This window comes from Euprymna scolopes, chromosome 35 (genome assembly GCF_053919585.1).
Source record: "Euprymna scolopes isolate OS-2025 chromosome 35, ASM5391958v1, whole genome shotgun sequence".
Taxonomy (NCBI): Eukaryota; Metazoa; Mollusca; class Cephalopoda; order Sepiida; family Sepiolidae; genus Euprymna; species Euprymna scolopes.
This window is the reverse complement of record NC_136516.1, coordinates 43540050-43554617: the sequence shown is the minus strand read 5'-3', so window position 1 is coordinate 43554617 and position 14568 is coordinate 43540050. Positions and strand designations below refer to the sequence as shown.

General features: G+C 29.9%; 1 protein-coding gene across 2 annotated transcripts in view; it reads right to left on the bottom strand.

Moving 5' to 3' along the window:
- Positions 1–2530: 2530 nt before the first annotated feature.
- LOC145259845 (acyl-CoA-binding domain-containing protein 5-like) overlaps positions 2531–14568 on the bottom strand; it is a 63585-nt gene continuing 51547 nt past the window's right edge. For both annotated transcript variants that reach the window (XM_080117685.1, XM_080117684.1), the window contains 3 exons: positions 12876–13102; positions 6994–7115; positions 2531–3133 (listed from right to left, as the gene is read on the bottom strand). In XM_080117685.1, the coding sequence (XP_079973811.1) occupies positions 6999–7115; positions 12876–13102 (344 nt within the window). In that variant the 3' untranslated portion in view covers positions 2531–3133; positions 6994–6998. The remainder of the gene's footprint in view (positions 3134–6993; positions 7116–12875; positions 13103–14568) is intronic.

Sequence of the window (14568 nt, the reverse complement as noted above, 5' to 3'; positions counted from 1 at the left end):
ATATATATATATATACATATACATACATACATACACAATATATACATATACACATTATATATATATATATATACACACACACAATATATATATACATATACACACACAATATATATATACATATATATATACACACACACACACAATATATATATATATATATATATATATATATATAAAAGTAGTAGCGTTCATGTGTGCATCTGTGTACATCTCCACTACAGCCCACATCACTGGAGCAATCATAACCAAACCTAGCATGGTAGTCTCCCCCCTCCCACTTAGAGATGTTGCATACCGTTTTTCAAGGTTGTCAAAAGTTAAGGTCATATGTATACATACTCTCGTACAGCACACACCACTGGACCGATTATGACCCAATCTGGTTTGATGATGGTCTCCCACCTAGGGATGATGCACACCATTTTCCAAGGTCAAAGTCCAGTGTAAAGCGCGAGTATCTTTGCTAGTGTATATATGTACATATATATATATATTTTATGCCATGACAGTCATCCAAGGTGTGAAACTCAATGAAAGTAAACAATCATAGAACGCGACTAAAAGAATTTTGTCACAAAAAATAAGCCGATTCTATTATTCCTTACACCAATCATCACAACCTTGATTGCAAGGAAAGGTGCGTTTATTTTTTTTTAATTACTTCTTTTGGGTTGAAATTGATAAAAATGTTTTCACGATTCGGAGAAGAATAAAAAAGGGTACTGTACAGAATATCCCTTATACAGGGTGACCAAAAAAAAAAAAAAATGAGCCCCAACTCTAATTAGGCCCCGTTTCTTAGTATTTTGTCCGAATAAAATGAAACTTTGGTCATAACTAGTTTATTATATTCAAAACATCACATCAAAACACTAGGGTCTTTGGCATTTTTTTTCTCCGTCGACTGTAAAATGCTAAGAAAAACAATTGAATATCCTCTGTTTTTTCGTTTTTTTTGGTCACCCTGTATGAAAAAAAAAAAAAAAAATATCGAAAAATCAATATGATCTACATTGTTTCATTTTAAAATCAAACTTTATGAGTATCTATGGAGTGACTGTTTCACCTGCCATTCTGAAAAAAATGTCAAGAAAGAATGGAGATAACTCTACAATGCTTCATACTTACTAGATTCATGCTGTAATGCCTAGGACTTCCCATTAATCGGTTAAAAATGATTTTTTTTATAAAAAGGAAACTAGTTGATCAATTTACGTATTTTTTTTTTTTTTTTTTATGATTCTTTCATTTTGCCACGGATAAATACATCATGCAGATATTTCTTTATTTTTGTTTTTTGATATAGAGAGAATTCTAGACAAGAACAAAAAAATCTGTATGATGTCATATCTGTATAAAACTTCATCAATTTACATGAGTTTTGGAATATGATATATTAAGTGTGTCATTAGTACATTGCACAGATTTTTCTTTACTTTTGTTTTTTTAACATGGAGGAAATTCTGAACAAGAATAGAAAAAAAAATGAAATTCTATCAAAAAACCAAGGGAAATACAAAGTAAGTATGACAGTAAGCCAATGAGAAATGTTTTCAAAACAAAATTTTTATATTGTTTTGTATATAGTGGAATTTCTATTAAGAATTTTGAAGTTATGAGAAAAAAATACATTTGAGACTGCAACATAAAATTCTTTCAACGTACATGTGTACATACGCACACTCATAATAAAAGGACGTTCTTTATAATCTTTAAGAAGTCTAACTTGTCATACTTCATTTCAAATCTTTGATTGGAATTAAATTTTGCTTCCGTTTTGCTCATGTTGAAATGGAGGAGATACTGAAGGGGGTTGTTGGGTGCAGAAGTCAAGCAAGAATTCATTTAATTGCAAGGAAAGGTGTTTTTCTTGGGGAGGGGGTCGTTTACAGTTGATAATAAAATGTAATGACTTGAACAAACAGAAAAAGAAAGGGGGGTATTTATGCAGAATATGGTCCATACTATTATCGGAAATTTCCGGGCAGTTTACGTAAAGTGACGAAAGGTATTGAAACACTGAGTCAATGAAATCACAGCAGATAAAAGAAAAAACAAAATTGTATAAAAAAAAACACATAAAAAAATCATTAAAACATTTATTTGATATTGTTTATTATTAAAAACCTAAACATGTATCTTTATTTGGAGAAAAAAAAAAATCACAAAGAAAAATATAAAATTATAAAAATTTTTGTTAACTACCATACAGACCATACAAAAAATCATACAAAAAAGCATTAAAAAAAAAACTGTTTTTGGTATTGTTGGTTTATTATTAAAGAACTAAATTTATTTGAAGAAAAAAAACAATCATTAAAGATTTTTAAAAAATCATAAAAAATAAATAAATTTTTGTTTGCTATCAATCTGAGTTTTAATTTTCTTAAAATTTTGTAAAAATTGTCCAGTTCATTATATATTCTTTGTAACAACAAAAAAAAATTTTTCAATTAATTTTTCATTCAATTATCTTCATAATAAATAATATATTTTTCATTGAAAAAAAACTGACCAGCGTTTGTGCAAAAGAAAAAAATTTTTTTTTTTTTTTTTTTTTTTTTTTTTTTTAAATCACAAAACTCTTGTTTGGCATCTCGCAGTGTTTTACATAAACTGCCTGGAAAATTCTGATAGCATGGTTCTTATTTTGCATAAGTACTAAAAGAAGAAATAAAATCCTGTCAAGAACAGAAATTCAAAGTAATTATGACAATAAGCCAATGAGAAACGTTTTAAAAAAATCAAATTTTAAAATTGTTTCGTATATAGTGCAATTTCTATTGAAATTGTGACGGACTTCATAGCCACATTTAAGACTACGACATACATACACACAATCTTCCAATGTATTCAGATACATCACCTACCCACCCCACACACACAGTGAAAACAAAAAGGCGTCCTTTCTTGTCTTTAAGAAATCTAACCACTGTCATTCTTCATTTTGAATCAATGTAATTTTTTTGTTGTTGTTTTAGACCATGAATTGTTTGATTCAAATTAAATTTTGCACAGTCGTTTCTATTTTGCTGGCAAAGAAGTGGAGAATGGCTGGTGGGTGCACAAGTCGAGCAAAAATCCAGAGAGATCTTTTATTTTATCACAGTTGCAAAGGCACCACCAAAACCTGGAATAGAAAGAAACAATGTTAGATGGAATTGGAATTCAATCCAAGAACATGATTCAATATCGGCTAATCCTGTTTCTTTCATGTGTCAAGAAAAGATGGCTTGACAATAATGAAAAAAAATAAATAAAAAATAGTTATTTTGTTTTATTTATCTTTATGATTACCGTTTTCAACTTTACTACCGGTTGCTCCTCCACACGTTAAGAATGATTTTTCCAAATAACATTATTATTTGGAAAAAAGTCCTTCGATACATGGGAGAGGGGAAGGCTTCCTTTATCTATTCTGTACTTTCACCTAACGATGTAATAAACAAAAAATACAGTAAAAACTCAATTACAAATGAAAGGGCAAGCAGCACGAAGTGAAGTGGAAGTTGTCATCGTAAAGATAACCTTTTATTTTTACTGGAAATCGCTCTAGACAAGGCATGAAACCACTTGATGTAAAGAGCTAAATTAAATACCACTTCAAAGCCAAAAAATAGCCAACAATAAGTGCTGCTCATTAAATGTGAGGACTAAAGGACAAAACAAGGGAAATATATTTTAATTCAAGCAGATTTTGTATTTATTATTACAGAGCCAATTCTCTATTGATTATTATATTGTACCTAATGTGCAGAAGTGATTTCAAAAGTTTTAAAAAATAAATGACTTGAGTGGCATCAGCTAGAATTGAAACCAAAACATTTAATGCTCCAGCCACATTCCTTATCATTTGCACTAGCGAGAGATAAGAAAAATTTTAAAACAAGTGAATTAAATTTGGGCATGCGCAAAAAGAAATACAACTATGTCGACAAGTTGAAATGAAGATTTCGCATTTCAGCTTGCCAATATATGTCTGCACGCGTTATTTATCAATCAAGACAAAGATTTAACTCTTTATAAACCATCCTTTATATATGATATATGATTACTATTTAATGTTAATTTCAGGGTCATGTGACCAGTAGTTTAAGAGTTTATTGGTTAAATATCCACAGACATATAGACACACAAACACATCTTAGATAATTAAAGGAATACAGTAGAACCAGTCGGGTTAGAGTTTTTTCAGTTTACGATGTGGAATAAGATGTTTTTCATACCCCTAGTTATAATATTTGCCCCGCCCTATGGTGTTATTTACAATTTAGTTATATACCTGTGTATTATATATACTGTACTATATTTCATTATATACCTGTGTATTATATATACTGTACTATATTTCATTATATACCTGTGTATTATATATACTGTACTATATTTCATTATATACCTGTGTATTATATATACTGTACTATATTTCGTTATATACCTGTGTATTATATATACTGTACTATATTTCGTTATATACCTGTGTATTATATATACTGTACTATATTTCGTTATATACCTGTGTATTATATATACTGTACTATATTTCATTATATACCTGTGTATTATATATACTGTACTATATTTCATTATATACCTGTGTATTATATATACTGTACTATATTTCATTATATACCTGTGTATTATATATAATGTACTATATTTCGTTATATACCTGTGTATTATATATACTGTACTATATTTCGTTATATACCTGTGTATTATATATACTGTACTATATTTCGTTATATACCTGTGTATTATATATACTGTACTATATTTCATTATATACCTGTGTATTATATATAATGTACTATATTTCATTATATACCTGTGTATTATATATACTGTACTATATTTCGTTATATACCTGTGTATTATATATACTGTACTATATTTCGTTATATACCTGTGTATTATATATACTGTACTATATTTCGTTATATACCTGTGTATTATATATACTGTACTATATTTCATTATATACCTGTGTATTATATATACTGTACTATATTTCGTTATATACCTGTGTATTATATATACTGTACTATATTTCATTATATACCTGTGTATTATATATACTGTACTATATTTTGTTATATACCTGTGTATTATATATACTGTACTATATTTTGTTATATACCTGTGTATTATATATACTGTACTATATTTCGTTATATACCTGTGTATTATATATACTGTACTATATTTCATTATATACCTGTGTATTATATATACTGTACTATATTTCATTATATACCTGTGTATTATATATACTGTACTATATTTCGTTATATACCTGTGTATTATATATACTGTACTATATTTCGTTATATACCTGTGTATTATATATACTGTACTATATTTCATTATATACCTGTGTATTATATATAATGTACTATATTTCATTATATACCTGTGTATTATATATACTGTACTATATTTCGTTATATACCTGTGTATTATATATACTGTACTATATTTCATTATATACCTGTGTATCATATATAATGTACTATATTTCATTATATACCTGTGTATTATATATACTGTACTATATTTCGTTATATACCTGTGTATTATATATACTGTACTATATTTCGTTATATACACGTGTATTATATATACTGTACTATATTTTGTTATATACATGTGTATTATATATACTGTACTATATTTTGTTATATACCTGTGTATTATATATACTGTACTATATTTCGTTATATACATGTGTATTATATATACTGTACTATATTTCGTTATATACATGTGTATTATATATACTGTACTATATTTTGTTATATACCTGTGTATTATATATACTGTACTATATTTCGTTATATACACGTGTATTATATATACTGTACTATATTTCATTATATACCTGTGTATTATATATACTGTACTATATTTCGTTATATACCTGTGTATTATATATACTGTACTATATTTCGTTATATACATGTGTATTATATATACTGTACTATATTTTGTTATATACCTGTGTATTATATATACTGTACTATATTTCGTTATATACACGTGTATTATATATACTGTACTATATTTCATTATATACCTGTGTATTATATATACTGTACTATATTTCGTTATATACCTGTGTATTATATATACTGTACTATATTTCGTTATATACCTGTGTATTATATATACTGTACTATATTTTGTTATATACCTGTGTATTATATATACTGTACTATATTTCGTTATATACCTGTGTATTATATATACTGTACTATATTTCGTCATATACATGTGTATTATATATACTGTACTATATTTCATTATATACCTGTGTATTATATATACTGTACTATATTTCGTTATATACCTGTGTATTATATATACTGTACTATATTTCATTATATACCTGTGTATTATATATACTGTACTTTATTTCGTCATATACATGTGTATTATATATACTGTACTATATTTCGTTATATACCTGTGTATTATATATACTGTACTATATTTCGTTATATACCTGTGTATTATATATACTGTACTATATTTCGTTATATACATGTGTATTATATATACTGTACTATATTTCGTCATATACATGTGTATTATATATACTGTTCTATATTTCGTCATATACATGTGTATTATATATACTGTACTATATTTCGTTATATACATGTGTATTATATATACTGTACTATATTTTGTTATATACATGTGTATTATATATACTTTACTATATTTCATTACTAATTGTTAATATTTACTGTATAAAATTATGCTTAGGCCCCCCCCCCCATACAGCGATTTCACCTTACAATCCTTACCCCGGAACTGACTAATACTGTATCCCAGGGTACTACAGTACTTTTTTTTATGCAAACCTGTTTCACTCACACTTGGTAAAATTTCAGCAGTATAACCCAATAAATAAAAAAATAATTTTAATTATGAATAAAAAAATTTTTTAAGCAAAAAGCAAATATAAGCAAAATGATTCCTTACCGATTTTATTTGCTTTTTCTTTTGGCTGCCATATGAAAGACCCAATGCACAAGAATTGGCCAAAATGAAAAGAAAAGAAACGTCTTCATGGAAACATCTCTAAATGGCCACCAAGAATATGACTGAAACGAAAAAATGTTTTCAACAATAACTAAAGCAAAAATATATTTTCAAGAATACAACTTAAAAAAATATTTTCAATTAAAAAGAAAAAATATTTAAGAACTAAAAAAAAAAATATTTAAGAATACAACTAAAAAAAAAAAATATTTTTAAGAATACAACTAAAAAAAAAATATTTTTAATAATACGACTAAAAAGAAAAAATATTTTCAATAATACGACTAAAAAGAAAAAATATTTTCAAGAATAATCAACTTGAAAAAAAATATTTTAAACAAATTATTTTTTTTAAAAAAATACATTTTATCCAATTTTAGCAGGGCTAACCGATGTTACTCAGGCAAAAGTAACATTTTTATTAAAACATTTACCTCCCTCTCTCTATCTTTCTTTTGAGTTGTATGCCATTTTAGTTTTAGAAGAGAAATGTTCCAAACACAATGGTAATATCAATCAAGATGAGCTTTGAAATGTAAAAGCTTGAAGACAAAGAATAGTTTCCCGTTGGATAGCCAATCCATAGAAGTCTTAAATTGTAAAAGTTTGCTGACAGAAGATCAAAATTCCTTCTAGTGTGGATATGAAAAATTATATATAAGAATTCGAAAAGTTCCAGTACACTTCATGCGCAAATCTTTTATCCTTAGTCCTCAAACCAAGATTATACCATTCCTGTAATGACATGGTCCTTATTGAATGCAGGGTAATTTTTTTTCTGTGCAGTTCTAGGAGGTCAAACTTGCAGGCTTTGCCTTATCTCTTTGAGAACAGGTTAGTCTATTGCTAATATATATATATATATATATATATATATATATATAGTAAGTTAGACAAATATATATAATCGCAATTAAGCTACACAGAATATTCTGCGTTTCATCCACACTAGGATTTGTCAGGCTTATGAAGTAGTCATATATATATATATATATATATTTCCCCCGAACCTCTGGCCTTGGAGGGGAGACTAAAACTTGCTGCTATGGTTTAGTATGATCCAGTATGTTTTATGGGATGATTCCAGTTTCTAATTGGTTGATAGAACGTCATTCCATTTGATTAGTCAGTTCCTATCACTCTCGTTTATAAATAGAACCTTCCAATTTTTTTGTAATCATACCCCTCGTTACTAAACTAAAAATATTGCAACACTCTTTCTTTATCCCCCCCTCCTGCCAAAGTTTTTCTTCCCTCTCTACAACCTCCTATATAGTTTTCCCTCCTCTTCACTTGAGGCAACATTTACCCAAGATGGGTCGAGCCAGCTCCTTCCATAGAACACACAGCGTGTCAGGTGAACACAGAGAACACACAACGGTCCACAGCAACCAAGATAGGAATGGGCAGCCAGTCCTGTGATCAGTGGTGAACACTGTAGATCAGAGCTAAGTTTGACGTTGGGTTTGATGGTGTGTAACCACATTTTAGCTGGCCTCCCGAGCATCTTCACGAATCTTAGACTACTTCTAAATCTATTACTTTGTGGACCAACTCTCCTGGGTTGTGGTGTGCAGCATGGCCGAACCAACAAAGTCTTGTCTTTAAAAGAACTTGTTAAAGGAGAGGATTCCAATATGTAAATCAGGACAGAATGCAGGGTCATCTCCCTTCCCTTTCTCCTCTGCCCAGCCTATTCCTCTCTGAAAACATACAATAAATAATTATAATTATCTATATATTAATTTGCTTGTACGTACGGTGTCACGTCATCATCATCGCAAACATTAATTAATGAAACGCGTCATCATCATCGCAAACATTAATTAATGTGAATTATCTCCCTTTATTGTTCAATCTTTATCAGTTAAAAATCAGTAACCCCTTTTATTTCCCAAAAGTTCCCGAAAAAAAATAAATAATAATAACTGTCTAAATAGACAGTTATTATTATTTTTTTCATGGTTCTGGATTATTTTAAAGGCAATTATGCAATAATTTATGCATAGATTGTATCGTTCCACAGTTTAAATAGTATAGTATTTTACTTACATTTTTAACGATGTCTTCTGTTTATTATTGTAGAAAGGCTTATTCTATTTTATTCAGTAATAAATATATTTTTTTACATTTAACGCTGCGAGTACGTTTTTTTTTTTACTGTGCCACTTTGTTTTTTTTATTTACTTTTTATTTACACAACAAAAAATATGTTTAGAAATACATGTTGCAAAAGTCAAGAATGACTTTATTAAATAAAAAAAGTCCAATTTCGCAAATACACAGAATCAAAACATATTTTACGTCTTGTTCTTTTTTGTTTTTGTTTTACGGCATAATGCCGAATTGAGTAATGTTGTAACATTTATACAGCTTCACGTTGTTTACATAGTTATTACTTATGTTTTGTTCATTTTATTTAGCTTCTTTTACAGGCATTCATCTTCTAATGCCCACCGGCACAACAATTTTTTCTTAATATGAAATAAAACAGTGTTTCATTACTTACGATTTAATTTATTTAAAGAAATATTTATTTTCTATTTAAAGATTTTCAGTATATTTTATTTAACTGAAGAATTTTTCCATTATTTTTATTACATTGTTAGGTGAAGTTTCAGAATAGTTAACCCCCCTCCCCATATTAAGAATGGCTTTCAGCATGATTCTTACAATAGCGGTATCAAAGTTTTTTGTGGTAAATATCCAGATACGCTACTACAGAACACCGACCACTCTAATTTGTTTTTTTACAGGTAATTGAGGTCGCTGACAACGAATCTGATAGTCAAACTTGGGGCAAATTTACCGTTTGCATGGTATTTACCCCTGAACCCACGACCTACTTTCCACCATTTTGCAGCTTCCGTTTATGCTACGCGCATGCACGTTGTAGCATAAATGACGGCTTCACCAAGCAAACTATGTTGGGGTAGGGGATTTTTTTTTCCAGGACATAGAATTTTCTAATTTTCAAAAATACATTATAGCACTTTTTGGGTGGAAAAATTAAAATTAGCTGAAAAAGAAATAAAACAAGAAAAGGAAAGCACTCCAAGTTGGAGTGGGGGGGGGGGGTAATTTATCTGTTTTTTTTTTTTTTACCTGTAACGCGCGCCCCAACATCACATCCGCCCCCCCCCCCGCTCGCGCCCCCAATGTACACAGTAAAATCTTCGGAAAATGTTAAATGGTGTTCTAATTGGTAAATGTCGGTGCGTTACTTACGGAAAAACGTTTAACTAAACTGCAAAAGCACCTATTAAGCCACATAAGTTCTATAATTGAATCCCCCCCCCCCCCGCAAAAAAAAGAATGAAAAACATAAAGATGTTTGGTGCTTATGTTTTTGTAAACCACATTAAAAACTACGCGAGACAAAAAAAAAAAAAAAGTCCCCCAATTTGTTGTACTTTTCTTTAACTGTAACTCATTAAAAAAATGTCAGTCCGTAATTTTTTGATTGGTACGCCATGTGAGAAGGCAGTTTGCTAGGTGAAGCAAGCCGTCGTTCATGCTGTAGCGCACGCGCGTAGCGTAAACGGAAGCTGCAAAATGGTGGAAAGTAGGTGGTGGGTTCAGGGGTAAATACCATGCAAACGGTAAATTTGCCCCAAGTTTGACTATCAGATTCGTTGTCAGCGACCTCAATTACCTATAAAAAAAAAAAACAAATTAGAGTGGTCGGTGTTCTGTAGTAGCGTATCTGGATATTTACCGGGTTTTTTTTTTTCTTATTTTGAAACAAATTATAAAAAAAAGATACAAGACCATTAAATTTTTTTTCATTACATCGCTATTTAGGTGAAGGTTCAAAATAGTTAACCCTTCTCTCCATAACCGTTTTTTTTATGCAGTAAAATACTTTGTTTCAATAATTATGGTTTAAATAAATATTTATTCCTTATTTAAAGATTTACAGTATATTTTATTTAACTGAAGAAATATTTATTGTTCATACATATATTTTTCCCTTTTTTTTTTTTACATTGTTAGGTGAAGTTTCAGAATAGTTAACCCCCCTCCTCATATTAAGAATGGTTTTCAGCATGATTCTTACAATAGTGCTATCAAAGTTTATTGATTTTTCTTATTTAACAAAAATTATAAAAAAGATACAAGAACATTTTAAACATTTTTTTCGATAAATTGTTATTTAGGTGAAGGTTTAGAATAGTCAAACCCTCTCCCCTTATTAAGAATGGCATTTTATTATTTCAGCATGATGCTTACATTTTTCTTTATATAAAAAAAAAGATACAAGAAAATGTTAAGCTATTTATTTTTTAATTAAAATGTTAGATCAAAGTTCGGAATAACTTACTTTATAGCCAATTAGCCAGCTTACTTAACTATATAACATTGACAATAAATTTGATAGGTATAACCTACCTCACATCATTTTGATTAGCGAAAAATCAAAAGTTAACTGTAGTTCGTAAGATTTACAGAAACACTTCATTTTCTATGCATGTAATACACAAGAATCTGAATATTATAACAGATTACAATGTTTTTATGGAAAAAACTTTTGTACAGAAAATTCAAAGTGTTCTATTTATATTATCAGAAAGTTGTGATGCATTAATTGAAATCTATATCAATAATTCGACTTAAAAAATATTTGTGAATTTCCAAATCTTCATTGAATAAAATTCAAAATAAATAGAAAAGTCTATCGCATATGTAAAAGTTGACAGTTGCTTATTTAACTTCATTAAAAGCCATCAAAGGCAACTAAGAGCTGCTCAATATTCTGGCTTAATGGATCATTTAGCAATGAATGAAGATGGTTATCCTGGTGTACCAGTTATTCTACCAACTACACTTACAGGAAGTCCTAGGAATCTACAACAGCTTTATCAAGATGCAATGGCAGTTTTCTGTGACCTATTCATTACTTACACATGTAATCCAAAATGTCCTGAAATATTAAATAACTTGGGGTCATTAGAACTTGCACAAAATCGATGTCAGCAATGTCACACAGTTTTTTAAATTCACAGTCTGACTCCCAAGACCCTGCTGACTGACCACTATTCTCACTCCAAGCAGCTGATCGATGTCCCTGTCACCGACTCAATCATCACCAGCACTTCCTGACAATATCAACAGCATCAGTTACGATCGCATTGACCTTCAATAAAAATTTAAACTAAAGTTCTTTGTTTGTTCTACTTGCTTCCATACGTTCATTTTTATAAGGAATTTCTTACTGATGTGTTTTAAAAGATTTTAACTACCGTGGAATTTCCGCGGGTCCTGCTAGTTTAAATTAAACTCGATCATGATGATAACTAACTGATCCCACCCAAATACAAAAATAATCAGGACATTAAAAACAAATACTGGTTCTTATCCAAAATTCCCTTATATTAAAAATAAAAGTAAAAGAAAAATCTGTATAATGTATGCACTCATGATAAAAGGAAAACATATTCCAAAAATCACATAAATTGATCAAGTAGTTTAATTGTTTTTATATAAAGAAAATCATTTTTAAGTGATTAATGAGAATTCATCGTCATTACAACATAAATCTTTCAAGTTTGAATCATTGAGTTATCTCCCTTTGTTTTTTATTTAAAGTTTCAAAATGATTGACAGGGTAGCTTCATAAAATTTGATTTTCTTATTTAATAAAATTACTTGATCAATTTATGTGATTTTTGGAATATATTTTCATCTGGTCATAGGTACATGTACAGAATTTTTTTTTTTTTAATGAATTTTGGACAAGAACCAAAATATTTTCAAAATAAAATTCATAAACATTTCAATTATTAACACACACAAACAAAAAGTGAATACAAGTGTCCTACCACTTTATCTTCTTTTGGGCTATTTTTTTCCAAAGTGTCCAGCCTTTGGAGAACAATATCAAGATCTGACTGTAGCCGTGAAAGAGCTATGGCAATCTGTTCAGTGATGTTGGGCGCAGGCCGTAAGGGTTCAGGAGCCTCGCCTCCTGAACGCCCACCTCTACCAGGGTTACTTCCTTGATAAGAAGCAAGCTGGTCTCCAGGGCAATAACCCAATTCATTCTGACCTGTCAAAAATAAATAATATTAAGTGACCATTTATATGCCATGAATGTTGAAACCGAAAATTATTAAAAATTTTAATTTAAAAAAAAAAATTTTATGGGCGCTAACTTTATGAAACTACAGAGTTTATAAAATAGTGCTTAATAACAAGTAGAACTGCATATTAGCATAAATTTTTATTTAGACAAGTATTTTGGCTACATACATGCATACATGTTTCAACATTGACCTTATTTAAAGTTTAAAATAACTAGGTGAGTTTTTAAATACCACTTCAAGGTCAAAAACTAACAAATGCTAAATGTTATTAGATTCCAACCCAGAAAACACCAATTCTTTTCCATTCGTACTATTTGGAGTCATCGGACTACTGTTCTCATCTTGAGTGTCATTTTCATAACATTTCCGTCAATGTAACCTCCAATCTTCTTCAAGTGGATCTTGTCGAACTCTGGAATGTTTCTGCCGAACTCAGGAGTTTGGATGGAATTTCAAATAGAACCCTTTATTAACCTTGCAAGGATAGCATGCTCTTATCCCATCAGCCATGACTGGATAAAGATCCTAAGTAATTTGCAAGTGTATTTTTCGGGCGCCCACACTGAGGATTGAACCTTTAACCTTCAGGAGAAAATCACTTTCACAACTGATTTTTTTTTTAAGTACTCTAACCACTATACCACGTTCGAAATTCAATCAAAATTCCCGAGTTAGATAGAAACATTCCCCAGAGTTAGATAGAAACATTCCCCAGAGTTAGATAGAAACATTCCCCAGAGTTAGATAGAAACATTCCCCAGAGTTAGATAGAAACATTCCCCAGAGTTAGATAGAAACATTCCCCAGAGTTAGATAGAAACATTCCCCAGAGTTAGATAGAAACATTCCCCAGAGTTAGATAGAAACATTCCCCAGAGTTAGATAGAAACATTCCCCAGAGTTAGATAGAAACATTCCCCAGAGTTAGATAGAAACATTCCCCAGAGTTAGATAGAAACATTCCCCAGAGTTAGATAGAAACATTCCCCAGAGTTAGATAGAAACATTCCCCAGAGTTAGATAGAAACATTCCCCAGAGTTAGATAGAAACATTCCCCAGATTTAGATAGAAACATTCCCCAGAGTTAGATAGAAACATTCCCCAGAGTTAGATAGAAACATTCCCCAGAGTTAGATAGAAACATTCCCCAGAGTTAGATAGAAACATTCCCCAGAGTTAGATAGAAACATTCCCCAGAGTTAGATAGAAACATTCCCCAGAGTTAGATAGAAACATTCCCCAGAGTTAGATAGAAACATTCCCCAGAGTTAGATAGAAACATTCCCCAGAGTTAGATAGAAACATTCCCCAGAGTTAGATAGAAACATTCCCCAGAGTTAGATAGAAACATTCCCCAGAGTTAGATAGAAACATTCCCCAGAGTTAGATAGAAACATTCCCCAGAGTTAGATAGAAACATTCCCCAGA